Raw genomic sequence first — 26823 nt, 5'->3', positions numbered from 1 at the left:
CTTTGGGAGTGTACTCTCGCGTTAGGTTGACATGTCACGACCAGATCGCTGTCCAAGGCTGCTGCCATGGCGCACTCGATGCGATCTACTCTCACATCCGCAATCTCGAAACGCGTCGCAACTACAAAGTCGACCTTCTCCTCATATGCGGGGACTTTCAAGCCGTACGGAATCACTCCGATCTGTTGTGTATGGCAGTTCCGCAGAAGTATAGACAGCTGGGGGACTTTTGGAGGTAGGCTAATTCCCTAACAATTGCAGTGAAAAGGGATCCATGGTCGCGCCCGAATATGCAGATATTACACTGGCGAGAAGACGGCTCCCGTTTTGACTATTGTCATTGGGGGTAATCATGAAGCTTCGAATTACTTGTGGGAATTGTAAGTTCACGTTTCCGATGTTCTTTTTTCTCCTACGAAGCCCCGGAATCCATTTTTGACATGACCGGTACTGCGTGGTTTGCATGCTTCTACCTCCTACTTCCACATATACGATCAAACCAAAAAAACCAATGCTTCTGTATAGATACCATGGCGGATGGCTCGCTCCCAACATTTACTTCTTGGGTCATGCTGGCTGTGTCCAGGTAAATGGCCTTCGGATCGCGGGTGCCTCAGGGATATACAAAAGTCATGATTTTAGACTAGGTGTGCATATTTTGTTAAATAATATTTATCTTGCTTTTCTATGCGCACTGCTGAGTCACTGACACGTTTGGGGGACAGGGCATCACGAACGCATGCCTTACGATCACGGCTCTATGAGAAGCGTATATCACATCAGAGAGTACAACGTCCGTCGATTATCTCTGGTATGTTAGGCCCTGTCTCATTTTTGGTGCCCTTCGCACCATATTCCTCTTCTGACGTATCCGTGTCTTGACAGTTGTCGTCGCCCCACATTTTCCTGTCTCATGACTGGCCCTGCGCGATCGAACAGCACGGCGATTTATCTGGTCTTCTTCGTCGCAAACCGTTCTTCAAAAGTGACATTGAAAGTGGGAGATTGGGCTCGCCGCCACTTATGGGCTTACTGAAGACGCTGAAGCCGGAGTGGTGGTTTGCCGCACACCTACATGTCAAATTCGAGGGAGTCTTTCAACATGGGAGCACAACTGGGCCGGGAGAAGCTGCAAAGAAGGAGGCCAATCCAGATGAGATCGAAATAGACGATGATGACGATGATGAGCCCGCAACAATGGTCGCACAAAATGCGGTTCCAAATCCAAGCGAGTTGGCAGTGGATAATGGAGCAGACTTCTTACAACGGTCAGAAACACGATTCCTCGCATTAGATAAGTGCCTTCCACGAAGAGACTTCTTGGAGGTTCGTTCCCCGTACCTTCACCTTGTTAACTGGCCCAGCTTATTCATTATATACAGGTAATAGATGTCCCCGCACCGCTCGATCTGCCTTTTCTTCCTTCTGAGTCCCTTTCGAGCACATCCTCCGCATCTTCGCATGCCGAAAAACCTCCACCCAAGCTAACGTATGACTCAGAATGGCTTGCCATAACTCGCGCTTTCGATGAGTATTTCTCGAGGTCGCAAAACCAGGCGCAGTTTCCCGACGAGGAGACTGCAAGGTCAAGGGTATCGCAGGAGTTGGAGTGGGTCCTGACGAATCTAGTGCAGAACAAGGCGGAGACCAGTGAGGGTGGTGATAGCACGTCAAACGGAGATGGTACGGGAGAAACAACACGGGAATTAGTGATAAGTGAACATCAAATATTCGTATGCACAGCCCCTGGGCCTGGCTCGGAAGGTGGACAAGGGAGGGGCAGCAGGCAGCGTGAGTTTTCCTTCCTTTACTATCCTCACTCGTTTTCGTCCGGCTCAAATTCTACAGCAACACCTTATACCAATCCACAAACCGTTGCATTCTGCGGGATGCTTGGGATCGAGGACCGAATTAGCCCCGCGCACCCAACATAATCTCCAAATGTTTGGGCGTCGAGTGTGGGTAGGTGGGTCGAAAACACTTCCCTGTTTTTCCCACCCCACTTATATTGCCCGGGGGCCTGTTCTAAATGGTGGAGCGTACACAAAAAATCAAGGCCATCCGAATTCTCGGTATAAGTTAGTCAGGTATAGCGAGCACCAAATATATATGCATGATGTCAATACGTGACTAGCGTAACGCAGGCCTGCTAGAGAGAAAGGTGAAAAGAAAAGAGCCCTGATCGAAATTGACCGCTTGCACTAAGCAGAGGCTCGTCCCTTCGCCGTTTACCCGCCTTGGTCTGCCCTCGAAATCTCCTGCATACCCAGATCACCCTCGCGATCATCGTCAGCACAGGGCTGAGCCGGATCCGCTTGGAACCACCAATAGCCCACTCTGTCCCGAGAAGTCCACGTGCACCAACCCACGAGCAATAAGGTGACCAACATCGCTATACCAACGATCACCCACGACGTGAGATTACCTGGGTTCCACCATTCAGCAGAGAGGGCGATAAAGAAAAGTATCATGCTAGGACACAGGATTGTGGTGGAGATGAGTGCGAGTATCGAGTTCAGTCAGAGTAGCAGGTGTGCACAAGTCAGTCGTAGAAAATGCGAAAGATATCAGGACCTTACCCCCAAAGTAAGAATGCGTGTGGCAAGCTGTATGCAATAGCCAAAATCTCTAGTCCATGTACTGGATGCCACAGAGCATCCAAGAACTTGGCCTACCCACCGTCTCAGGCATCATTTACAGAATCGCAATGGTTGAGCTTACAGCAGCAAATACGAAGTTGGGACTTTCCGTACGGTTGTGACGGACCAAGATTAAACCGACAAGGATACTTGAACAGCTAGCCATGAGGGACAGATAACTAGAGATCTGCCTCAAGGTAGTCCCGTTACCATCATCCACTGTGTGGATAGATAAAAACCCAACGTTCGCGCTCAGCAGTACCGTTGCCTATTACCATTCCGCACGATCGTCGGTTAAAAATAGACGGCAAGCGGAATGATAGAAGAGGGGGGAAGACATACCAGAAGATTAGTGTTTGTCAAGTATGAATTCATCCGCTTTATGAATGCATTCCACTTTTCTCTGCTGACAATGCCATCTACAAACATTGAATTAAGGTTTCGAATGCTGGTCATCGGCGAAAAGAACAGCAGTGGGGTACAGACGGTCATTATTACCGAAGGACGATATTTCCAACCATGGACGCTCTGGTCAAAATTGAGTCGAGCGCATGGTTCACCGTGAAAGTTTAGATAGTAGTTGAGGTCTATAGATCGATCAGTTGAATGGTGTGCGTTGAGTAAATGTCTCACAGAACATCTTCATGATGCGGCCTAGCGGGAGTAGCTGTTAGCGTCCGCTGCAATGAATAAGAAATGAAATACCAAAAACGACTGCACCATGCCCTCGGTCATGGGCTGCAATAATGTAATCAGAGTTTGACGAAAGTGTTCAAAACCATCATACATACGCTTCACGTAAGTGAGGAAGCCAAGAAAGCTTTCCAGTTCTCCGGTATTAAGAGGAGCCGGTGATACATTCGAAGTGAGATGGTCTAGATGTCTAAACAGGCGGCTGAGAGTGTATATTTGACAGACTGACTTACCACAGATAGCGTGCACAATCATATCTACTGCTTCCTGCTTCAACTCCTCGGTAACCTTGCATAGCGTAGGGTATAGATCCCAGTGTCCCCTGCAAATACTTTGTTGATCAATCCAAGCACCAAGTCTGTTAACAAAACGTCAGTCAAATGGCAGTTTAATAGTTCGAATGCAAGTTTACCATTTCGATCTACCAGTAGTGAGCTTGAATTGCTAGTCCTGACACCAGAGAAGGTGAAACTTAAGGTGGAGTCTACAGACAACAGAAAGTTTAACTCACCTTTATGAGAAAGCGTATTAACTCCCTTGCAGGCAGAAAAGACATCATGTGCTTCCCACTCATCCAGCCAAAATAGTGACCGGTTTGTGGGATCCACAAAGTAGTAACAACACAGAACCCCATTCTCGTCAGAACGTGGCTCCACCACCAATTGTACTTCATCGAGATTGAGTGAGTCTTGCAAACTTCTCTCCCCCACCTCGTGTCGTAGTTCGCCCCAAAGGAAACTACTAAAGTACTCCACATCACCACGGATGTCTTCATCATTTACATCAACCTCGGTGAACGTTCGCTGGCGTCCGCCAGCGATCGACCGATCAAGCAAGTAGAACAGAGCCCCTTCGGGATGCCTATGGGCTTTCCACTCGGCCGGGAGATTATTACTGTTCCGACAGTTTCAGGTAACGATGTTGGTAGGCAATACATGTATGCCGATCTCCATACTCACTCATGAAGTGGGTACTTGTACTGCATCGCATCTATCTTGTAATTACCCTTAGTAGGCTTCCTTATACTTTTTTGCTCAGTACGCCCAACTCGCTGGTTACTCTTGGCGGGTACATAGGTTGGAACACTCACTTGAAACAGTTGCGCTGGTACCGCTTGACATCTGCACTCGTCATTTGCACGAATCGTGGATGTTCACTTTCTACAGTAGGATGTGGTTCCATAGCAACAGCATGGAAAGAATGGCTTGAACGTTGGGCGCCGCTTTCAACTAACGTTGCCTCGGTCTGTGTTGCTACGTGCGGTCCCGGTACTGCGGCAGATTGAACCATAGAATGGGAATTGCGGATGCTGGGTGACCGACTGTGAGGTTTTGGCCCCGTATGCTGTCGATATGATGCCCGCCCTGCAGATGCTAGGCTGCCAAAGGACTTCACGCTTCCGTTGGATCCCCCGCTCTTGCGTGACACAGCAGCTTGATATCCACGGTGCATCAGCGGGTCGATCACGTACGGTGTGCCAGGTAGTCCGCCATCAAGGTTTTGAGATGACAGGGAGTAATCAGGGTGCAGGTCGCAGTTTGATACGGGCATGCGGATGGTAGGCGCACTTGGCGCGGACCCCGATGCATCTTTGTCCTCAAGGTTCGGGTGAAGGTCCTGAGAATCCTCAGGGAGACTGAACGCGCCTGGGTGTGCCTGGACTGCTTCGTACAAGGCAAGTGGGGGTGATAGAAGCCCGTTCCCGGATTCGCAGTGTGAAGAGCCGTTGGGTTGGTCCGCCGACGCCGACGAGGGCTCCAGGTCTTGCGCTGACAAGCGCCGAGACCCTGTCTGACGGTCTTCTTGATAGGGCAGGTCCGAAGGTGGCGGAGACCCGGATTCATCGCCACGAGGTGCCACATTTCTTGTAGGAATACGAGAAGCAAAAATAGTCTGGGTACCGGTAGTACTCCCGACCAGCGCAGTTACTAACGGGATTGGCCCACCTGAACGATGCTGCGCTCTCCACTGGCCACCTCTGGCTACAACCCTGAGCAGGTGGCGGCGCAAGAACGAGAACAAGCTGAAAAGAACGCCCACTAACGAGTGCTTACGCGCAAGCCTCAGCAGCTTTTGGAATAAAGAGATGAACTACAGGACAGACGCCATAGGTTAGAATCGGTATCCGTAGGGGAAAGCGATATCAGTTACAATTATCTGGGAGCCTTCCACCGCTTGGAATCCGTCGTTTAAATTCGTAGTGAACCGGTTTTGAAGAGACATCCCAATCTGGTTTTCCGTGTTTCGGCGACGGGGTCACGGACGTGAGGTATACCACGCATATATTCCCAGGCTTGTAGTCATGTTGGAAGCCAGGATTCATGGAATTTCCTTTCAATGACCCCTCAAAACCTCAAAAATTGAATACAACGGTTTGTAGTATAGGCCTGCTTTTTATTTTATGTGTCCAAAAGTTCAAGCGACTCGGCGAAGACCTGTGAGTGAACACTTGCCGAACCATGCCGGGGCGGAGTTGGAAAGCGAAGCCAGCACCGTAAGTACTCCGGAGGTAACCGAAAACTATAATGTTTTCGGCTACATCCGTGCTGAAGTGAAACCTTAACTGCAAGGCGGCAAGGCATAACAGCTACAAATACAAGCACCTCCGTCATCAAAGGCTCACTCCGGCCTTCCGCAAGATCAGGACACTATGGCCGCTGAAGTTCAGACCCTCCCAAAGGACGTTTCGAAACTTGGTCAGGAGATCAAGTTATTCGGCAAGTGGGATACCCAAGAGTGTGTCTCTTCTGTCGTATGCCTACCATGACTGTGGTATAATGACGAATTGGGTCTCAGTGTCGAGGTCAAGGATATATCCTTGACTGACTACATTCAGGTCCGACATGCCGTTTACCTCCCGCACACAGCGGGTCGGTACGCCAAGAAGCAATTCAAGAAAGCTCAGATGCCAATTGTCGAGCGTCTTGTTGACAGGTGTGTTCCATATGTCTAGGCTGCAAACGACAGGGTAACTCAATGTATTTCGCTCACGACGGGGTTCAGCTTGATGATGAAGGGTCGGAATAACGGAAAGAAGTTAATGGCCGTTCGCATAGTCGCACATGCTTTTGAGATTATTCACCTTCTTACGGACCAGAATCCTATTCAGGTGGGTTTTCTATTTCCCTAGACGGACGCTGCACCGATGAACCATGTTTTGTGCCGCAAAAGGTCCTTGTTGACGCTATCGTAAACACTGGCCCCCGAGAAGATTCCACCCGTATTGGTTCCCAAGGTACCGTCCGCCGTCAAGCTGTTGATGTGTCACCCCTGCGGAGAGTGAACCAGGCAATCGCCCTCCTCACCATCGGTGTAAGTCCATTCCTTTTCATTCAGTCCAGATGTCTCAAATTTGTTCTGTCTTGTACGTGCTTGTTTTTGGTGTGTCTAGACTCGAGAGTCCGCTTTCCGGAACGTGAAATCTATTGCGGAGTGCCTTGCTGATGAACTTATCAATGCTGCAAAGGGTTCTTCGAACTCGTACGCTATCAAGGTAAATTGGTCACGGTTGCACATTTTTCCTGTTGACACCGTTTTTTCCCCTCACTCAGAAAAAGGACGAACTTGAGCGTGTCGCCAAGTCCAACCGGTGAAAAGGTACACTTATGTACGTACGAAAAACGCTGCTCTACGATGTATGGCCTTTTGCTATGTACATGCCATTATGGGCTTTTCGATGACATTTTTTTCCCCTCTGATTGCCACGTTTGAATTTACACAAATCTGCTATCTGCGTACGAATGCACCGCTATCTCACCTCCGAGGGACCGTACGCCTGGGGCTTTGTAGCGTAGTGCTGTAGCCGTGCCCTTCTTTGAGCAATGCATCCCCCTAAACACGCGTATAATATTTGCTATTGCTTAGTAATCAAGCGTCTTCCAGCGTTCTCTTGGATGGCGACCAAGGAAGAACGGGACACCCTTCGTCTGCTCGTTCAACACGTCGCCCGGGCGTTTTATGAACCCAAGTATGTGATTATCTTAGACCAATTGGCTCGCCATCCAGTGTGAGTATCCCCTGCACCCTGTCAAACCCTAACGGACTGCGAATTCCACCAGTCTCAAGGACGATGACCTGGCTGGCCGAATGGGTCTTCAGGCAAAAGAGCTTAACAAACTAATGGCAGTACTTGGAAATGATCGTCTCATACATGTGTGAGTCTACAACGTCTCTGATCCGCGTCAGCATTGATTGAATTTCAGGTATCGCCAAAACGAGCTCAAGGAGGGTGCTCAAAGATCAGTGGGCAGACAATATTACTACATAGACTACAAGCATTTCTGTGACGTAGTCAAGTGGCGCATTGCGGAGATGCGAAGGATAATTGATTCGGGCCTGCGAAATGTCAGTTGCGAAACCCTCTCATCATCTTCGACAATCTACATTATTTTCTGGCTACAGGAGCTCGACAACAAGGGTTACCTCTGTCCTCGATGCGGCAAGTCGTATACGCCGCTAGAAGTGGACAAACTTATGAACTTCTATCTCGGTGTTTTCATCTGCGAGATATGTGGTGCCGAGGTCGTGGATAACGAGAATGCTGAGAGCGTCAAGGGCAGTCAGGATCGGATGCAACGCTTCAACCGACAAATGAGGTTCATAATCGAGGGGTTGCGCAAGACCGAGTCCATGGTTATTCCCGCGTACGTCTGGCACTCCTTCTTGCATGCAGGCTTACGCGTCTTCCAGGCTGGATGTGCCTGCATGGATTAAGAACAACACTGTGGATACTGAAAAACAAAAGGCTGGTCAATATCCTGGACTTAAGGTCGCCGGGTCCTCGTCCGCGCCCAAGCAAGATGACGGAGTTGGTATCATCATGTCGCTGGACAAGGATGAAGCGACGAGGCAGCAAGAACGGGACGCGGAGGCTGCAGCTAAGCGGCAGCAGAATATCATGCCGTCTTGGCACCTGAAAAGCACCATCACTGGCGATCTTACCGCGCTCGGGATACAAGAAAGCGCTCGTTCTATGACTACGAGTGGAAATGCTATGGAGATATCCACTGATGACACGCTAAGGGGCCTGGGAACCATTGGGCCATCAAAGCGCCCCTCAGGCGTCTCCGGTGGTGGCTGAAGATGTTAAGCCAGCCGTTGACGTCGAATTCGATTGTGAGTGTTCGTGGAACTGATGGGACGATAATTACACTTGGAAGCTCGATAGACTACGAACAATACTACGCTTCTCTAGCAGCGTCAAACGCAGCATCCGCTCAGGCGACTCCGCCTGCACTCGCGAGTGAGGAGCTTGGGGGGGATGAAGACCAGAAGCTGACCATCGGATTTTTGGACTCGCTGAACGAGTTTCGCAAGCGGTCCCGTTCCGTCGAGGATGTTGGCATTCCCGCAACGAAACTTACAAAAATAGAATCAGAACACATTGTCGTGGAGCGGGAGACTCACACTGTGAATAGCAGTGAGCGTGATCCTTTCGTCCTTGGTATGTGTCGACGGTATCTTCGTGGGTATTCGGGGTTTTGAAAGTTAACCATTCCCTAGTAAACGGGGTACCGAAGCCCTTCTCCCAAGTCACTGAAGAGGACCAAGAGTCGATGACGCCCGACGAGTATACTGTGTACTTCGAAGTTTTCCAGTTGCACTCGTAGTCTCTGAGAAGCCTCGAGCTAGAGCAGCCTAGACGTTGTATGGCTTCGGAATCCTGCTGTCTTTGCTGACGACCGGTGCATGTAAAGTACAAGGTCTAGGCTTCATTGCACTCGACAGTAACGGTACGTCCTTGGAAGGCATTCGGGCCGTTCTGGATGATTCATAACCCATGCCCACGCACTTATTTCTCCTGTAGGTCCGGACCCACAGTTAGCTCCCTCCTTTGTTGGGCTTTTTGGGAACGTGTATTCTATTCCACTCGCCAGTTCACAGATAAACAGACTCTCGAGCGAATACACTTTTCCACATATAACCATAACCATGTGTGCCCATCGTGCAATTTCCCGTGTGACGTATTTTCTGCGTGTCGCATGACTGAGTAGAATGAGAATTTCAAGTTGGGCGATGTCATCTCTTAGTCATGAACACAGTTAATGGTAGATATCGACTTCACTTTGTTACTTCGCCTTCTCCTTCCTCTTGACTGACCTGGTAGTCGCCGACTTGCTTAATCTGACACAGAAACTTTGTCATGTCATGTCTAGCTCGCAAAATTGGTGATGATCGTGTCCGCCATCGGTTTCGGTGCCATGGGCATATCCGTGTTCCAGGGTGTCTCAAGGTGAGTCTTGTGTCCCTCGCCAAATCTGCCGTTCGCGATGAAAATGTAATTCACTTGACAGTAACGACTCTGCAAATCTTAGATACCGCATTCGGCTATAGTCGCACTTTCCAGGAAGTCGATGGATCTCCGGAGAATGCTGAAACCTGTTTGTAGAGGTCATTAATTCGCCCCGGTATCGAGACGATCGATTTATATTATCTGTATCGGTCAGCGACTCTTCGTGACGATGAAAGAGTGGCTTACAGACCCCGCAACTTGTAGACCCAGTCCCAACGTGCCAACTAAGGTATGCATACAAATGTTGGTCGCGATGGGGTATTAATTGATTGCTCTGGCACAGATGACAATCAGGGCTATGAAAGAATTCGTCAACTAAGGTTGCAATTCACCATACACACACCTAGAGAAGTAACCATGTTTTTCTTCTCAGGGCCGGGAGTGCGAGATGTCTCGGTCTCTTCGAGTGCAGCGCGGACACCCTCCGTCAGGCACAGGCCGTAGACCCCAAGATAAATCTTTCGGGGACTGCTCGCGAGGTTGGTATTACAATTGTTGTGTATTCTCCTGTCGGAAGAGGGTTACTTACTGGACAACAGGTGAGCCGAATCAGTTAGGTATGAATGAAGACGTTGAATGAGAACGGTAGAAATCTTCCGGAGACTTCGCCGAAGATGATTGTAGGCGACGCGTTCCTGGGTGAGGGTCCTTTCCATGGATGTTTCTCGTTTCTCCCCGGTAATGGCAAGGCGTAATATAAGTGTTCGAAGGAAAACTTCCCGAATATCTTGAAATTAGCAGACAAGCTGAAGGTAACGGGTCAACTCAGAGTGATCACATCATCTCTATTACGGGGACAAAAATGGTCAAGGTAGTGTTTTCTTATCCCTCGGTTGGACCTGTCGAACTCAGGGATCTTGTTGTACGCGTTGCAGTACTTGAAGCAGAACCTGGTCGGCACCGCAGGAAGTTCAGGGAATTCATAGATTCGTCGAGAAAGCTGATTGGACGGGGGTTGGCGATCGGTAATTTCTGGTCCGAAAACAATCGGCCTTATCCATTAACCGCGTCTCCTGCTTGCCGTCTTTCTTTCCCTTCCATCACTCCCTCTCCTACCTCCAAATATTCATGACCAGTGGGTGACTTACGGTGAGTTCCCTACCAAGATCATAATAAATCGGAACTTTGAACTTGCACTGAATGCGGCAGTTATAGGACAAGATATTCGGGTGCATAACACACGTTGAGGACGTAAGATTTGTCCTACTATGTATATAGCTGAATGTGACCAGACTGCGAGTACTTGCCGAGCCGACGAATCAAAGGATGAGGTATTAGGGTGATCTGATGTTGAAAAATGCCAAGAGACGACGTTTAGCGAGTGTGCGCTCATGACACTGACACCATTGGTGCTCGTTATTCGGGGAGGGGGGAGAGGCTGGGACTGGTACACCGGCAGCCTTCCATCTTGAAATCGAAATAATCCATGGAGCTCATGGTAAGTCACCCAGTAGTTGTGAGGCGTGGATTCTTCTAACCAGTGGTCAGACCTTCATCTTGCTATGTGGAACATACACGAAACCTTAGAATACCGGCGGCACCTTCAGTGAGCTGACGGTGGTCTGGCTGAACACTCTCGTATATCGCCCCACCACGGCTGATAAGTACTTGTTGAACCGTTCTGGTGTAGCAAACAATCCCCAAACACACCTCTTCTCTCCGTCCATAAGCGCTCCCACCATGGCAACACCACGGTCTTCCCAAGATTCCTCCAGAGTTGACGGCAACCGAGGAAGCAGTTCTAGCCTGCAGGTCCAGACTGGTCGGCTGTCCGTCAATCTACTAACTCACAGTGACTCACCTTCGACTCGCCAGTTGTCAGGTCATCCTGGTAGCCCGCTCGTTCGACTACTAAAGTAACCCGCGACCACTACGATCATTAGGTAAAAGTGGTCTCCCGACTTCCCTGCCTGCCATCCCCTTACAATTTCTCCCTACTATTCCTCCTAACGCCAACACGCCACCTCCCGCTATGTCAGGCGTGTCACCTCCCCCGCCATCAAACCCTGCACCAGGTCCGAACAGTGAAGTAGATGCTGATCTCAATCTCCAGATTTAAAGACGGTACGCACATCCACACTTGGGTGGCGTTCTGACCCCTGTGGCACGTCGCTCTGTTCTACGACGAAGTTGTTCCCTGCTGGACACGATATCGATGTTGTGTTCCTTGGGGTATATCTACAGGATGTGGCATGAGCTCTGGAAGATCCAACGCCTGCATGGTGGTCACTACCAGACGGACCTCATTGCGTTGATGGAGATGGTTGCGGGTAACGTGCAGATCATTAGCGTCCTAGTAAGTTGTTTAGCGGGGTGCCTATCGGTCAACCACTGACATTTGCAGCCCTTGATTCTCCTGGCAACTAATATAGGCTTTCTAGTCATTTGAGGCATCGTTAATGCTGATTGCTGGATTATCATCTGGTCTCAACATTTCTGTTGCTGGTTCATCATATTGGCATTTTTCAGTATCATCATGGCCCAAACATTGCAACAACTATGTTGGTTCATAAGTAGACAAGATCAGCCTTATTTTGGTTTTGGCTTGCTGGACAAACTGGTCCATCGTGGTTGTATCAATGCTATCATCCCCCCATGTACTTTTCTGTGTTGGGCAAGTAGGAAATCCTACCCACTATGCCACACTTGTTGACTATTTCCTCCCAACACATACTTCTTCGGTGCAGCGATCGTTGTTGCTGTGGTTGTTGATCCGGACTGGACCCAGGTTAAGATGTCTGCGGTTTGGGGGGCTGTGGGCTGTATTGCCCCACTGGTTTGGTGTGTGCACTGACACCAGACATTTTCCAAGCAGGTGATAAGGGTAGCACATAGCAGTTTAAGCAACTTTCCATTTCATCCATATTTGATGGCTTGTCTTCAGGCTTTATGTCTGGATTGACCGTTTATAGTTCTGATTTGTACTCCGTGAGATACTGTGCTGGCCACAGGTGGTGCACAATCTTGCTTGGGATGGTTGTCTTGCTCCTCCTCGCAACACAATGATCGTAAATACCTGTAATGTGCTTTCAGGAAGTGGGAGTGCCAGAAGAATCCCTTAGCTGCTTACCACATTTATCTGAGCAGATATGATTTAATTAGTCTGAAAAGCCCCTAAATCGGCTCCCGTTCGTTGACCATGTATTTTACTTGAATTAAAGTTTACCGCCGTGTCGGGCTATCGTAAGTATGTGTGATTGGTGATTGATAACGAGCATGCCGAATCGACACGTAGGCGTGTACCTTAGAGAACTTCTATGTAGGTCAAGACCACTGCGTAATTCTGATTGACGATATCAAGCCGGCCGGGGGACGTCATTGTTTCATCCCTTGTTCATACATAATACCTGCAGTAGATATAAAAGAATGCTAACCTTCTATCGTGTTGCTAGGCCAGACACAGAAACTTCGTCATGTCTTATCCAACACGCAATATTGGCGATACTGACGTCTCTGCCATCGGTTTCGGTGCAATGGGCTTATCTGCGTTCTACGGCCCGACTGAGCCAGACGAAGAGCGTTTTAAGGTGAGCCTAATGGCATAATGACCCACGCCCATTCTACCGCCAGTAGCGAAAATCTTAAGCAACTATTCTGCAGGTTCTGGACGCCGCTCTCGACTATGGTTGCACCCTCTGGGACACAGCGAACGCATACGGAGATAGCGAGGAACTCATCGGAAAATGGTGCGATCTTGCCCGTGTCGATGTGGTTGAGTCGGCGCATAACACTTAGCCAGGTTCACGCGCACAGGCAAGCGCGATAGGATCTTCCTTGCTACCAAGTTCGGGTTTGACATCAGCAAACCCTCCGGTATCAACGGATCTCCGGAACATGCTGAAGCCTGTTTAGAGGCGTCGTTGAGTCGTCTCTGTGTAGAGACGATCGACCTATATTACTTGCATCGGTCAGTGACACTCTTGATGACAGTGGAAGAGTGACCTACCACCTACGCGACTTGCAGTCCCGATCCTGAAGTGCCAATTGAAGTGCGCACATAAATGTTGGCAATGGATGAGGTACTAACTACTCGCCGACCTAGGTGACGGTCGGAGCTATGGCAAAATCTGTCAAGTAAGTTCGAATGACTCGATCTTCACCTACAGAAGAAACTATCCTTCTTCCCAGGGCTGGGAAGGTGAAATACCTCGGTCTCTGTGAATGCAGCGCGAATACCCTCCGCCGTGCGCATGCCGTGCATCCGATTGCAGCCCTCCAAGTCGAGTACTCGCCATTTACGCTGGATATCGAGGATCCCAAGATAGGCCTCTTGCAGACCGCGCGCGAGCTTGGTATTACAATTGTTGCGTATTCACCTGTCGGAAGAGGGTTACTCACTGGACAATATGTGAGTTGAATCGCTTGAACATGAACGAGAACGCTGAATGACAACGATAGAAATCCCCCGATGATTTTGCTGAAGATGATTATAGACGACACATTCCTAGGTGAGGCCTCTTTCCATGGCCGTGTCTCCCCGGTGACGACACTGAAAGCACTGTAGGTATTCGAAGGAGAACTTCCCAAACATTTTAAAGTTAGCAGATAAATTGAAGGAGTTGGGTCAACATCACAATGCTACGGCTGCGCAGGTGGCCCTTGCATGGGATCTTGCGCAGGGTAACGACATTATCCCTATTCCGGGGACAAAAAGGATCAAGGTACTGTGTTATAAATCACTCGCTCGGATTCAACAACTCAGCCGTCACGTTAAACCTGTTGCAGTACCTGAAGGAGAATCTTGACAGCGTTCATGTACACCTTTTGGCGGAAGAAATTCAAGAGATCCGTACATTCGTCGAGAAAGCTAATTTGACAGTTGGCGATCGGCATCCGCCCACTGGAATGAAGACACTGTACGCAGATACTCCGGAGTTGAAGTAAGCTTCAATGGTTGGCAGCAGATCTCTTCTGCACATGTATTATGTTGTATAAATGTCTTTCGTATGGGTATCACATTGTCTCGACACCATCGGTTCAGTGGGTAGCATGACCATAGCGGGAATCATCATAAGAAGGAAGACCAAAACCCACCAGCTTGTACCCGGTTCGCCCATATCCACATTTTCAGCATTGCTTCCGTTGCTCCCATGCCGTGTGGGTACGAGTCAGCACCCGGCTTTCCATTTCGGGGACCATTTTGGATGCGCGACTCTGCGATACTCCGAATTCGAACAGTGTACCACGCCAATTGGAAGGATGCACCGATTAGCCCAACCTTTGGAAGCCAAAAAGGTGGCTTAAGATCATCACCGGGATCGCACGCGAACGGTTCGGTGTCTTTCTTGGACTGATATTCTACCCGATCTTCCCCGTAGGACAATCGCTTCTGCAGCATCACAGGCAAATCTGGGCATGTAATCGATCCTCGGCCTATGCCAAGAAGGTCCGCGTGGCCTGCGTCAAGGGCAGTTTGTAAATGTGCGGGAGAACGCAGACCACCAGTTAAGAGGATGACAGGAACCGGTGTTGGTTTAGATGGCGCCGGATCGCGGTTAATGTGTTCTATGACCATCCTCGAGAAGTGGGAAAAGAATGCCTGACGTGGAGTGGTTGGTTTCGATGACATGAACTCTAAACGAAGACAATGAAGCACGCGGAACACTTATGGGAGAGAGTATGCTTGCCTGGAGACTCGTAATCACCCCCACTAACTTCAATGAAATCGATCAGGCCCCAATGAGCTATCGCACGAACGTGGTCCAGTACGCGGTTCGTCTCGACCTGAAGACGAGCATCTGACGGACGTTCCCCTGCCTGGATGTAGTCAGCTGAGTTGATCTTGACGCCTACCACAAAATCCCGACGCATCATGGCACGTATCGCCTCAACGATCTCACGGAGCATGCGGAGCGAGTTGACAGGTGGGGAAATGGAGTATTGGTCTTGACGGATGTTTGTCTGGAAAGGGGTCGGTACATGGGCATGCTTAAACTAACAACTACCTTGGGGTTCATGAATTGGGCGAGGAGATCTAACCAGTAAATGCGATTCCCCGCATTAGTACAATGTCTAAAGAAGCGGGTCATGTTAACACTGACAACCATGTGCACAATGCAGCTGGATACCGTCGAAACCAGCCTTCGAAGCCGCCAGGGCGGCTCTGAGAAACCCCTGCTTGTACGTCGCGAATATCATCGATAGTCATTTCTTGTGGGATTTGAAAGAGGGTACGTAGGGACAAGGCAGTTGTCCATGGCATGTCCTTTGCCGGTCCTTCTTCGGTAGACCGTATCGAGGAACTAAAATTAACTTCGGGGCGCACTGCACTTTTCTGAGCGACTGATCCAACTCTAACGGGACTCGGAGCTTTAGGCGGTACGAAGGGTGAACGACCGCCAACGACGATAGGTGACTGGCGGCCAGGGTGTGAAATCTGCATTATAGCCAAAGGACGGACTTTGTAGCGAGAACTGTGACTGTATTCTCCATTTTTCACGACAGCGTCACCATGGATGACCTGCGCTAATCGTTTGAAGGGCGCTAGTGTTTCGTCGTTCAGCACGTTAGGTACCACCATATCACGCCCCAATGTCAAATGGTGCTTGTCGACTTGGACGTTGCCAGTGATGACCATTCCCCAGCCATGCTTCGCCCACTCAGAGTAGAGTGCGAAGTGATAGATATTCGGAGGTCCCCCTGAAAAATTGGACAGGTGCTCATACATGGCCACCTTTCGGGAAACACGGTTTAGAGTTGGGTCGTGAAAACGAACAGCGTGACGCACTTTAACGAGTCGGTTGGTGACGGTGCGTCCACATGGCAGAGTGAGCGGTGAGAAAATGTTCGACTCTACGGGCCCACAGTCTGAACTAACTGAAGTCTGAGAGTTGTCAGCGGGGCGTGTGAGGGCTACAACTCACGAGTTGGACATCTCGAAGGTGGGAGAAGCCAAAACAGAGGTAACAACAAATACCCCCGCATTCGAGCTTCAGCGGAGCGCCGAACTGCGTGTCACTCTACATAATATTACAGGGACAGTGGATACAAGTTGAATAAACCAGACAACAAGATAAGATAATCTAAGTGATGCGTAGACACAGGAAAGTTCCGAAATCCAATTCCACTCGTTTTGGTGCAAGGACGCAGCGTTGATGATGTGTAGTTCTGCTGGCTGCCCTCCGTCTGGGCCCACGTCGATGTCCCATTCTTCAGAGTCGCATCCAGCGGGGCGACGGTCTCTGCCACCCCACGTAGGTAGCAACCTCCGGTACGCAATCCCTCCCACTCCTTACAGTGGACATCTTTGCAACTACGCCCATGCTCCTCACTTGGGCGAGCACTGCAGCAGTTCGATCTGCGATATACACGGCAGGCTCATCTCTGAGTCGCTTGTAAGGTTGCCTACAGCCCACGTCGCTCCTGATCACTCGAGCTTCAACCAGTTTTCCACTTGGACCCCGTTTGTGTCACACCCTCCCTCGTTGGCCCGCGTGTTTCGCGACTCGCGTCCTCAGTCGGCACAAACGAATGAGTTGCAACAAGCCCATGCTCCTTCCCCGGCTCCCACCGTTCCTGATTTCTCATCGCTCCTTTCACCATTAAATAGCCTGCAGGCAAATATGTCGGGCATGCAGATGGACGTGCAAAACGTGCTCAAGGAGTTGCGCACCATCAAAACCACGCAAAAGAACTTAGTGGACAGAGTTGACTCACTCGAAGAGGTTCTCGGGGTCAGCCACGAGAAGGCCGGACAAAAACAAGTACGCGGTAGACCTAGCAAGGGAAATGTGAAAGACAAGGCAACTGACGAAGTAGGTGCTCTCGAGGAAGGAAACCAGACATCCCAGACACCTGTTGCCAACCTCGTCGACAGACTGGGCGCGATTGAAGTCGCTGTAGAGAAGTTGCTCGATCGTATGGAGAGTAGGAGCTGCGAGAGATGTGCGTCTGATCTCGTACTCCTTCCGTCGTTCGTCTGAGGCTGAGCTGTGCGGTTGGCACATAGCCACTCACCGTCATGCAGCAACATCACCGCCACCCGCGTCATTTCCACTCGATACTACCGTCGCAGGAGCCGGTCATTCAATTCCTGCACAAGTTATCCCTCTTCAAACGTTATCAGTTTCTGAAACGCTATCGCATCAATCCAAACCCGCACATACCTCCACAACCGAAACTCAGTCATCCGTAAAACGTATGTCCTGCATTTTGTCGCTTCTCACAAGCAGACTCAGACATATCCTCTCACATCGTGGCCGCACTTGCAATTCTACTTGGGATCTGATACTGAACTTGATGCTTATAGACGCTTCTGTTCAAGTCTGCGATTCGCGTTCTGCATATTCTGCTCTGGCGCATGGTGAGCAGTGCCATTTTTCTTTTGTACCTGCGATTTGGAGTAACGAAAGTGGCTCCGGTAAGTCAAAACTTCCGCCTGCTTATAAATTACCCTCCCCCGCTGGCAATGTTCAGGATTAACTTCTGCGGGATACGCTAACTCCTATTCAACCCAGTTTCCTCAGCGCAAGGCAGCGAAGGCTCCGTCGACCCAACCAGGCAGCGATCTCTCTCACACGACCCAGCGTGTCCATCTGACGGGCTACATTCAATAGATAAAGTTGTAACTGCGTCGTCAGGGATCACGCCTGGATCCCTCGTAATTCCGCTCCTTTCTCTCCAGCCATGGCCGCCGTCCGCACCTATTCCCAATATTGCGAAGTCTACTCCGCCCGCGTCACCCCCTTCAATATTAGCGGAGGTTGATACCCATTTTCCGCTTGATTCCGCAACGCCGTCCACGCTTGTGGACATCGCTCCTGCTACGAAAGATGTTTCGATTTCTGTGGGTTCTTCTGTGTTACCGTCCGTATCTGGCGCAGGTGCCTTGGCTGGTGTATCATCTAGAGCCCATGTGATCACCCCAGTCCTTCCTGATGTTTTCCATCGCGCCTCCATGGACAACTCCCGGAACCAAGAGGTTGACAACAGTGTTCTGAATGGTACTTCGGTGAAATCTTTTGAGCATTCAAATGGACCGCAGCTGCAGTCAAGTTCGCTCTGGGAAGCCCTGTCAGGTCAAGTTACCTCTTCCGCCTCTTCTAGTTCACTTGCAGAGCAGTTATTGAAGGCTATCGCCGGTTTCGCGGGAAGGTCTGTGGACACTATCAGCCCAGTTGCTCATCCCGTAAATATGCAGACCGACAGGGCAAGTATGGGTATTGGGACTTCGGGTCTCAACTTGACACCAGCGGAAGCTACGCTTTCTGCGTCGACCCGTACGACAGCGACGGATAGCTTCGGCGTAGATTGTAGCAGTGACGTACGTATGGAAGATCAAGAGCGCCCTGCGGATACTGTTCAGCATGGTGGCAGTCCCTGTAATATTCAATGCAACCACGATGCGGACGCCAGCACGTCTGAACCTTGGGCTGTTTCTAAACTGCCACATGGCAGCCACTCAGAGGCAAGTGTGAACACAGGTGCGCTATTGACCAGGGAAACCATCACTTATGAGTGACACACCCTCATCTTCCCCCGTAGATCCCCGTCATCCAGTGTCATCGCATCGCTCGTCGCTCCTGTTGACTGACGGCGGACGTGAAAACACTCCGGCTGACAGCCAGCATACACAAGAGGAAGAAGATGTTCTGCAATCACTCCTCCCGACAACGCCAGCTACGGCAATGATGTCCCCTGCGTCAGTCCCTTCGCTCATACTGCCATCGATGACAGCGTCCAGGTGCCCCTCTGTGGTACCACACAGTGGTGCTGTGAGAGACCTTTCGCAGCAAGCTGAAAAGCTGGAAGTATCGTCTGTGCTTCCTGAAAGTGATCCGGCCCCAGACATTCCCGATCCCTATTCGGTAGTTCAGTCAGCGCCGTCGAGCGGGGAACCATCGTCATCGCTGTCCTCCACTTCTTCAACACATGCCCCACTTTCCACACCTCCTTCACCTTTGACACCTATCACAGCCAACAGAGAGCCATCGGAAGCCGAAAGTCTACAAGACGACACGCCACTCTTAGACTACGTTGCCAAGCACTCTCGTGACTTGACCTTGAGCCGAAAGTGCGGTGGCCCGTCGGCTCCGCTATCGGAGTTGATGCAATTGGCGCGGCGCGAATCGCCAGCGAACTATTTGAAAGGTTCCAAGGGGAGGAAGCGAAGACGAGGTAGCCAGCAGGGAACACGGGACGAGGACGTCACTAACAGCACCCACCCATCTTCATCCCAGCCTGCCGTAGGCCCTGGGATGGAGGCTGGTATGATTAACATCGCAGATCTTGAGGGGGTAACGATGTGTGACTCCGAACCTGTAGGGAACGCTATTTCTCTAGCGGAGCACAGCGGGGAGCTTGTCCCTCGTGGGACAGATTCATTGAAAATTATCATCCCTGCTAAAAAGAGAATCAAGATAGGAGAAACATCGATGGTTGAATCGGAAGTTTCTAAATACCAAGGTAGTTCCCCCAACGGTACTTTCAACAGGGATATACGCCCACGATACGTTCTTTTGAACGGGAAAGTGGTCAGGATGGATTCTAATTTGTCCCGGGACAACGGTGGTTTTGACCTGAAATCCACTGCTAGAGCGAAGTATCATCCGCCTAGTGAGACGCCAGCAAGACCAAGAGGCAAGCGGAAGTCGGCAGTTCACGCGAAAGGAACGACGTCGAGACCTTCTCGAAGAAAACTGGCTGATACGATAACGGCGGCGGCACTGCCCGATATGCCTTCCCACCAGAGGACGGTCATTTTACAGTTTTGGCCGGAAATCAAACGATCGTCGGACAGTTGGGAACGACAGGTGCGTTGACTAACCTCTGAGGCTGGACCTACCGTAACGTTTTTGCCATATAATCAGCTCATCCAATGTGACAAGTACGTACCGAGAGCGACTACCGGATTTTAGCTAATGTTTTTGGTGCAGTTGCGACATGTGGTATCACTATGGGTGCGTTGGTGTAGAAAAGGATGACCCACGACTGGACTCGGAAGCCGCATTCATATGTCCCTTATGTTTGTAAGTTGGACTTCTTGCACGAGTGGATAATGCCTTGTTGACATGGCTGCTTTCTAGTGTTCAAAGTAACTCTTCGTTGCATGATGCAGTTCCTGTTGCTTATAATAGACCTTGCAGTTGCCAGGCGCCAGACCACCAGGAACCGTACAGAGACATGCGCACGACCTGACTGTCCACATGTAGCAGAGGCAGAAGATGGTTTGTACTTTGTCGAACGTCTTGTCGGGCGGGAATCGGTTGGGCAAGCTGGCTACCGCTGGTTGGCGAAATGGGATGGGTAAGTCTTCGGCAGAACCATTGCTCGAGTCTTTCGTATGACTGTTTATCTCGGACCACAGTTACCCGATGAGTGAAGCGAGCTGGATTCCAGAGGGCAATGTCACTGGGCACGCAGACAACTTACTCAAACAATTCGAGGAGGATGCACGCCGTGAGGGATTGGACTTGAGTGAGGAGCTGATAATTCTCAGCGAGGCAGCGGCAGCTGGATGGCCTTGTTAAATCGACGACCAACCTCCACTGGTCAGGACTGTTGCTCACCTTTGCTGCAGGAATATTTCAAACCATTCGATTCAGCTACGTCACGCTTTTTTTTCCATATCGTACTTGTAAAGGTATCACGTTCGCCATGTCTGCTAATCTGCAGGTTCGCTGGCGTTCTCCCGTAGTTAATATTGTACCCAAGTAGCTCATTAGAAGTATGGCGACAAGTCAATTATGATGGTTTTTGATCATAGGTGGACCACGCTTGATTTTTACTCCAGCGAAATTTGCGGAGGACCGTCCACGTGTTTCCCTTGCGCTTGACTTTGGACCGTTGTTGATACTGTGGAGGCGTGTCCGGAGACATACATCACTTTCATTCACTCGCTACTGCTTGACTTCCACGATGCCACCGGTCCCTACTGCAGTTGACCCCGAAAGCTTGGCTCTCATTGAGCTCATCGAGCGACGCCTGAATGATTTGACGACTTTCCAAATTCCGCATTTAAAGGCGTGTGCGGGACCACTTGCTACGCAACAAAGCCTGGCAGCCGAAATCCGGGAGGATGTTGAAAGGGTGGGGAGGCAAATCGAAGTCCGGTGTTAGCTATATTCACCTCCTATTCAGTACTGACGGGCCATATGACTCAGTGCAGGAGTTGGACGTCCTGGTTGATGACCAGAGAACTGAACGGGCGCGGAGGCAACTGAGAGTACGGGTCGATACATTTCGAAATACCTTGGACAAGTGCGTATCTACAAAGCCCTCTGTTTCTATTACCTCCCAACAATTAAATATTTGCAGACTTCGCAATGATGCTCGAGGAGCGATCCTAGTGTCGAAACGCACTATAGATGCACAGCGGCAGTCCCAACGGGAGGAATTATTTGGTTCACCCTCCTCAACGTCCGAGAAGGTGTTGTCTGGGAATGGCAAAACTAAGTTCGTACAGATGCATTTTGATATTGCATTCATGCTCAAGAACCGGTTGGGAATTTCGGCCCGTTTTCCTGCTTTCTTCTCCGTGGATACAACAGGGAAGATGCGCTTATGACAGCCACAAACAACGTCACCGAGACCCTCCAGAGAACGATGGGTTTGATGCAGAAGGAACTGGAACGTAGTGTCCTTTCTACGCAGCTTATTGGTACGCAGCAGGCATTCTTGCCCCGTGTTTACCATGCAAATTTCGGATTCTCTAACGAAAAATGTCTTCGAAGAATCATCCACCGCGACTCTGCAGTCGACGGCTCAAACTCATGACGGTCTCTCACTCCTGCTCGGTTCCTCCCGTCAGCTCATCAGTGCCCTCGAGAAGACCGACACCCTCGATCGTCTACTTATCATGGCGGCGCTCGTCTTCTTCTGCCTTGTCGTACTCTTCATCTTGGAGCAACGAGTGTTACAGAAGGGCTTCCGAATCGCATTTTGGTGGACTAGGTTCGTAAGCATGCCATGGTGGAATTCTGGGAAAGTGGGTGATGTATCCGCTGTGGAGAAAGCAACTGCTACAGGCGTTGAATCTGTCCTGGCAGTCACGACGGCTTCCGCAGTCATTGCCGCTTCCGCGACGTCTCTGACGCTTCCTGCGACACTGTTGAGTTTTACGGAGACGAGGACTCCGATGCCAGTGGCGGATGGGTCGATACCAGTTACCACCTACGACGCGGTCACAAGCGCAACCGACACCCTCTTCCCAAACGACCCTGCTTTTGAATCTGGATCTGCGCCTAGTGAGCCTCCAGTACGGGCCACCGGCCTAGTAAGCTCTGCCCGAGACGAGCTGTAGTTTCCTTTACCCTTTTATCGGGATGTCATTCGCGCGTAGTCCTTCATGTAAAACTTCAGTGGCTTCCAAAACACAGCGAAATGCATTCCTAAACTATTACAATTCGCGTACATCCAGAAGAAAAAACAGTCAACTTTCATGAACTCGTGAACTTATGTAAGAAAAATTAGTACTATGCAACAAATCAATGAACACAATTCAGTCGTAAACGCCTACTCGTTGCAACCCTTAAAATTTATCCATGTCCACCGGAGCCTCGGAGACCTCCAAGTGTCCTTTGGCGTCCATCTGAGTGCCCTCAGTCGTTGCCAAGACACCGTGCGAGGAGTTAGCTTCCACTTCCGCAGGACCGAGACCCCTCTTGCGTCCGCTTCCCTCCACTTCTGCTGAGCCTTCACTGGCAGCACTAGCCCACGCTTCTGAATCATCGGGGATCCACACCGCACGCTGGGGCCTAGACACTGCGGGATGAGCAAAGCCATAATCAAGAGCACCATCCGACAATTTCTGGAAGTAGTAGTCGTCGAGCTCTTGTTCTTCGCGTTCCCTATCGTCGTCAGTGGTGTTATCGCCCTTGGTAGCCTTCCACTTGTTGCTACTGGAAGCATCCGCGGAGGTGGACGCGCGTGCATCGCTGGGGGCGGGTTCCTCAAGATCGGTGGCTGTCTTATCGGCGATGCTAAGTGGCAGAGCGCTGATAAGTGGCTCGTAAGATTCGTTGATAATAATGTGGTAGCCAGCCTGCCACAGAAGTCAGTCAAAAAACCAGACGTCGACAACAGGAAACCCACTGTCAACGCGATGAGAACCACCATGATTACTCCCTCCGGAATAGCGGATTGCTTCCCAGACGAATCCTGTGCTAGGAAGAACAGCGCACAAAGGCAGATCTAACATGGATAACGTCAATTCTGATCCGACGGATGAGCTCAAGACTGAAAGGCGGACCTGCTGTACATACAAGCCCACAAATACGTGTTGGATCGCTCGGGGGAAGAAGAGTCCACCCGTATCCAGTTGGGGAGGTTGAGTGTATTGATACAGGAACAAGTATTTGTAGAGGAGGTAGAAGAGGAAGAAGGTGACTACGGAAAATCCGTTGATGATCGGGGAGATGACAGAGTAAGCGAAAGCTGGGAGTGACAAAGATCAGGTGACGATTTAACACGAGAGATTGTGGAGGAACAGATCATGACGTTAGTTTGTGCTCGACGCAAGGAATCGAGATAACCCACTAATGACGGTCAGCAATGTAATCGAAGGGAACAACGTGCCCCACGCAACACTCCTCGGCCCGAACTTGATGTCGTATATGGAACGGGGGGTACTTCCCAGAATGAACAGCTTGACATAGTACAACACGAGTTGGACAACAGCCAGAAAACTGCCTGCCACCCCGGAAAGTCCCTGTAGGACAATAAACCTGAGAGAGTAAAGACATTAGGCACTGTAATGCAGCACAGAAGCCGTGGTTTGACATACGTGAGGAAGAAGGTGGACGCCTGAGGAAGATTCGCCGCCAACAAAGTTGCCACAGAACTCGGGTTCTGCAAAAGCGACGGGAGTGCAGCAATAATACCGGAACTCAAGGTTACAATTAGGAATGAGTGCTAGAAGCCGGGGCCATCAGTATCATACATGACCAAGCCCAGGAGCGGAAAACCTACAATAACTTGGAAAATGAAAAACCGTGTCATCAAGCTCAGTTCCAGGCCAGTACGCGTTGGGATACCCTGGAAGCTCCCTAGCATGCGGAGAACTATGGGGAGTAGCATGTTTAGGACGGCGAGCAACACCGGGGGCAAGATACCCTGAATTATCCCGATAACTGGCGAAGGAATCGTACACAGCCATGCAAGCCAGCTAGCACGAACACAGAGCCCGTGGATGTTAGAGATGATACCAACGAAGGCAACGGGAATCGCCCAGAATATGATCAAGGCAGCAGTAGCTGCGTAACTGATCGCCATTCGAACACGTTTCTCATATGGATTCATTGCAAGGTTACCCCAGATGATGTCCACCGGAGAGACTTCGAGGTAACGATCGGCCATACGGTAAGGGTCGTGATGTGTCAGCATGCGGTACGCCATGTGCGCGGCAATCTGTTTCTTGAAAGTGATAAAGGCCGAGTTGAGAGGAGGGTACGTTTGAACAGGTAAATCTTCACGGGTGATCCTGCCATCTCCGTCAACGTCATCCGGTGCAGGCAGGTTCGATTGTTCTACGAGAACCTGACGAGCTTCGCGGAGTTGAGTAGTGCAAATGACGATCTCGTTGCGAGCCCACTCTATGGTGTCGACCTTTTCGCCAATAAAGGGAAGGGAGAATGGAAGAAAACGAGGAGGGAGGCGATGGGTGGGACGCTTTGCTTTTGGAACGAGCCTTTCCGCCAGGGCAACATCACGTTCAGCCTGGTCCGGATTGATGTTATAGGCTTCGTCGACTTTCTCTCCCCCCTTCAACTTCTTATTACGGATCTTGATGGCAGTGCGAATCAAGTTTGTTTCTGCAGATTCCAGCTTTTTGCATGCCGACAGGCGACGGTCATAGACAGCAGGTAGATCTTTTAAGTTTCTGTGAAGACAAAAAAGTCAGCTGAACTCATGCGATAAGTTTGTCAATGCGCCCCAAACGCACGTGGACTCACCGGTTTAGCCAAACCTTCTTCACCCCACCTGGAAGGTGGGAGTATAACTGCTCTAGAGCCTTCTCTGAGAGAAACTTAGCTGGGATGCCGGTGACCAAAACCGTATTGGCCTGCGAGGAACGAGAATGCTTGGGGTCGACGAGATGGAGTTGGCGAACAGTCACAAAGTGGCGCATTTCGCGCTTGATATTCCAATAGATCCAAACTGAATAAGGAAATCAGTAAAATAGAAGAAGCATCCATGAGGCAGATGCATAAATACTCACAAGTAAACAGGTAGGCACAAACCAAGTGTCCAGCGTACCGTGGTTGATTGGATGGAGATACATTACCAAACGTGAACAGATCAAGACCAGTTTTCCCAGCAACAGAGTTGTTGGCTGAGGTGAGAGGTAGGAGTACAGCCCAAGATATGATCCATATAGGCAAAAGGATGCGGACCATCATCCGGAGGAATCGTACAAAAAGATAAGCATCTGGTCCATTAACGCGTTCGACATCACGATAGTCGGATTTGAAGAGGGCGATAGGCCAAGAGAATAAACCACCATTGAAAGGTTTGACGCGTTGGCTGCGAACGAGGGTTCAAATTGAAACGAGGCAAAGTGGTGTAGTCAAAACATACTTTTCGATCGGGTGAATTGTGCGGGGCTCGTATATTTGTTTGAAATATGGACGTAGCAGCGTAAAGATAACGATCTCAGCTCCAAAGACTGCCGCGTTGAATACCAACGCAGTGACGAAGGTAGCCGTGGAAGCCGAAGTCGCCACCTGCTGTGAGGTGCTAGACCTGGGGACAAATGCGAAGTGAACAATGGCAAGAAAAACGACGGAAAAAAAGTACCTACATCGCTGCCGCAGGGGAGAGGATAGACAGAAACGAGTGGAAGGAGCAAGTGGGTCAATGAAATACTCGAGCAAGGCAGCCAAACTCAAACCAAGCAACATGTTGCCATAAACGGGTAGTCGTTTTCCGACGTCATCAGATACTCCGGCAATCAGTGCGTGAGCACGTGCCACTTGACGCAATAACATCGGTTAGTCCCGATCCTCGGTTCGCTCTTCTCCCTGGCTAATGACCAGTGTGACAGCTTTACTGCTGCAAACCCCTGAAATTCACCACCGAGATGACCCCCACCCATGCGACCCGTGCTACCCGCCACCTCGTATATTTCTTGAGATAAAGATACTAAGTAACATGTAGTACCCACTCCTGCAGGTGGTGTCGTCTACTTCAGCTTTGAGGGTTAGGTTTGGTTTGTGCTGTCAGAACGTCAGGATGCAAGGTTCTAGCCTAGGTACGGAGACT

General features: G+C 50.2%; 12 protein-coding genes across 12 annotated transcripts; 9 read left to right on the top strand and 3 right to left on the bottom strand.

Moving 5' to 3' along the window:
* Positions 1-41: 41 nt before the first annotated feature.
* Positions 42-1934, top strand: F5J12DRAFT_716871 (Metallo-dependent phosphatase-like protein; the record flags this gene model as incomplete). Its single annotated transcript, XM_051741034.1, has 7 exons — positions 42-235; positions 297-380; positions 526-647; positions 726-811; positions 886-1326; positions 1383-1791; positions 1849-1934. Coding segments are annotated over 7 exons (1422 nt in total), but the record flags the coding sequence as incomplete, so codon positions are not given.
* Positions 1935-2081: 147 nt separating this feature from the next.
* On the bottom strand, positions 2082-5027 carry F5J12DRAFT_488402 (uncharacterized protein). The gene is made up of 12 exons (XM_051739664.1): positions 4423-5027; positions 4292-4357; positions 3844-4226; positions 3758-3782; positions 3566-3654; positions 3431-3514; positions 3345-3377; positions 3273-3293; positions 2982-3226; positions 2722-2907; positions 2580-2671; positions 2082-2472 (listed from the first exon to the last, which is right to left on the bottom strand). Exons 1-12 carry the CDS (start codon positions 4881-4883, stop codon positions 2229-2231), a joined length of 1929 nt encoding a protein of 642 aa, XP_051602621.1. The 5' UTR covers positions 4884-5027; the 3' UTR covers positions 2082-2228.
* An 897-nt stretch (positions 5028-5924) lies between these two features.
* On the top strand, positions 5925-7175 carry F5J12DRAFT_813197 (40S ribosomal protein S5). Its single transcript, XM_051744931.1, has 6 exons — positions 5925-6068; positions 6129-6266; positions 6336-6441; positions 6504-6644; positions 6724-6825; positions 6884-7175. Exons 1-6 carry the CDS (start codon positions 5983-5985, stop codon positions 6923-6925), a joined length of 615 nt encoding a protein of 204 aa, XP_051602620.1. The 5' UTR covers positions 5925-5982; the 3' UTR covers positions 6926-7175.
* Positions 7176-7211: 36 nt separating this feature from the next.
* F5J12DRAFT_813188 (TFIIE alpha subunit-domain-containing protein) lies at positions 7212-9287 on the top strand. The gene is made up of 9 exons (XM_051744930.1): positions 7212-7338; positions 7391-7486; positions 7535-7676; positions 7734-7975; positions 8022-8394; positions 8423-8447; positions 8500-8775; positions 8835-9064; positions 9139-9287. Exons 1-8 carry the CDS (start codon positions 7226-7228, stop codon positions 8939-8941), a joined length of 1374 nt encoding a protein of 457 aa, XP_051602619.1. The 5' UTR covers positions 7212-7225; the 3' UTR covers positions 8942-9064; positions 9139-9287.
* A 2017-nt stretch (positions 9288-11304) lies between these two features.
* On the top strand, positions 11305-12630 carry F5J12DRAFT_925896 (uncharacterized protein; the record flags this gene model as incomplete). Its single annotated transcript, XM_051749374.1, has 7 exons — positions 11305-11446; positions 11508-11639; positions 11678-11688; positions 11822-11920; positions 12006-12069; positions 12312-12405; positions 12576-12630. 7 exons carry the CDS (start codon positions 11305-11307, stop codon positions 12628-12630), a joined length of 597 nt encoding a protein of 198 aa, XP_051602618.1.
* Positions 12631-13037: 407 nt separating this feature from the next.
* Positions 13038-14508, top strand: F5J12DRAFT_716957 (NADP-dependent oxidoreductase domain-containing protein; the record flags this gene model as incomplete). The annotated part of the gene is made up of 9 exons (XM_051741038.1): positions 13038-13151; positions 13225-13310; positions 13364-13531; positions 13589-13613; positions 13667-13698; positions 13753-13972; positions 14023-14072; positions 14129-14285; positions 14350-14508. The coding sequence occupies 9 exons, from the start codon at positions 13038-13040 to the stop codon at positions 14506-14508; spliced, it is 1011 nt and encodes a 336-aa protein (XP_051602617.1).
* Positions 14307-16665, bottom strand: F5J12DRAFT_488246 (uncharacterized protein). The gene is made up of 6 exons (XM_051739662.1): positions 16488-16665; positions 16352-16440; positions 15693-16297; positions 15570-15636; positions 15252-15525; positions 14307-15198 (listed from the first exon to the last, which is right to left on the bottom strand). Exons 1-6 carry the CDS (start codon positions 16546-16548, stop codon positions 14633-14635), a joined length of 1662 nt encoding a protein of 553 aa, XP_051602616.1. The 5' UTR covers positions 16549-16665; the 3' UTR covers positions 14307-14632.
* F5J12DRAFT_813170 (uncharacterized protein) lies at positions 16488-17553 on the top strand. The gene is made up of 2 exons (XM_051744929.1): positions 16488-16834; positions 16913-17553. The coding sequence occupies exons 1-2, from the start codon at positions 16719-16721 to the stop codon at positions 17544-17546; spliced, it is 750 nt and encodes a 249-aa protein (XP_051602615.1). The 5' UTR covers positions 16488-16718; the 3' UTR covers positions 17547-17553.
* A 1271-nt stretch (positions 17554-18824) lies between these two features.
* Positions 18825-20591, top strand: F5J12DRAFT_488255 (uncharacterized protein). The gene has a single exon (XM_051739663.1). The coding sequence runs from the start codon at positions 19077-19079 to the stop codon at positions 20382-20384; it is 1308 nt and encodes a 435-aa protein (XP_051602614.1). The 5' UTR covers positions 18825-19076; the 3' UTR covers positions 20385-20591.
* Positions 20430-21335, top strand: F5J12DRAFT_813134 (uncharacterized protein). Its single transcript, XM_051744928.1, has 4 exons — positions 20430-20449; positions 20499-20591; positions 20649-20868; positions 20930-21335. The coding sequence occupies exons 2-4, from the start codon at positions 20543-20545 to the stop codon at positions 21090-21092; spliced, it is 432 nt and encodes a 143-aa protein (XP_051602613.1). The 5' UTR covers positions 20430-20449; positions 20499-20542; the 3' UTR covers positions 21093-21335.
* Positions 21336-21366: 31 nt separating this feature from the next.
* F5J12DRAFT_813131 (Sec20-domain-containing protein) lies at positions 21367-22974 on the top strand. Its single transcript, XM_051744927.1, has 5 exons — positions 21367-21669; positions 21731-21822; positions 21880-22017; positions 22113-22222; positions 22296-22974. The coding sequence occupies exons 1-5, from the start codon at positions 21481-21483 to the stop codon at positions 22862-22864; spliced, it is 1098 nt and encodes a 365-aa protein (XP_051602612.1). The 5' UTR covers positions 21367-21480; the 3' UTR covers positions 22865-22974.
* On the bottom strand, positions 22975-26456 carry F5J12DRAFT_813128 (uncharacterized protein). The gene is made up of 10 exons (XM_051744926.1): positions 26363-26456; positions 26140-26304; positions 25781-26085; positions 25515-25719; positions 24532-25441; positions 24347-24474; positions 24100-24287; positions 23813-23997; positions 23656-23754; positions 22975-23605 (listed from the first exon to the last, which is right to left on the bottom strand). Coding segments are annotated over exons 1-10 (2700 nt in total). The 5' UTR covers positions 26365-26456; the 3' UTR covers positions 22975-23092.
* Positions 26457-26823: the final 367 nt, after the last annotated feature.

Source organism: Pisolithus orientalis (assembly GCF_024613125.1).
Source record: "Pisolithus orientalis strain OTSU chromosome Unknown F5J12scaffold_6, whole genome shotgun sequence".
In the NCBI taxonomy this organism is placed as follows: Eukaryota; Fungi; Basidiomycota; class Agaricomycetes; order Boletales; family Pisolithaceae; genus Pisolithus; species Pisolithus orientalis.
The sequence above is the reverse complement of the archived record's forward strand: the minus strand, read 5'-3'. Positions and strand labels throughout refer to the sequence as shown.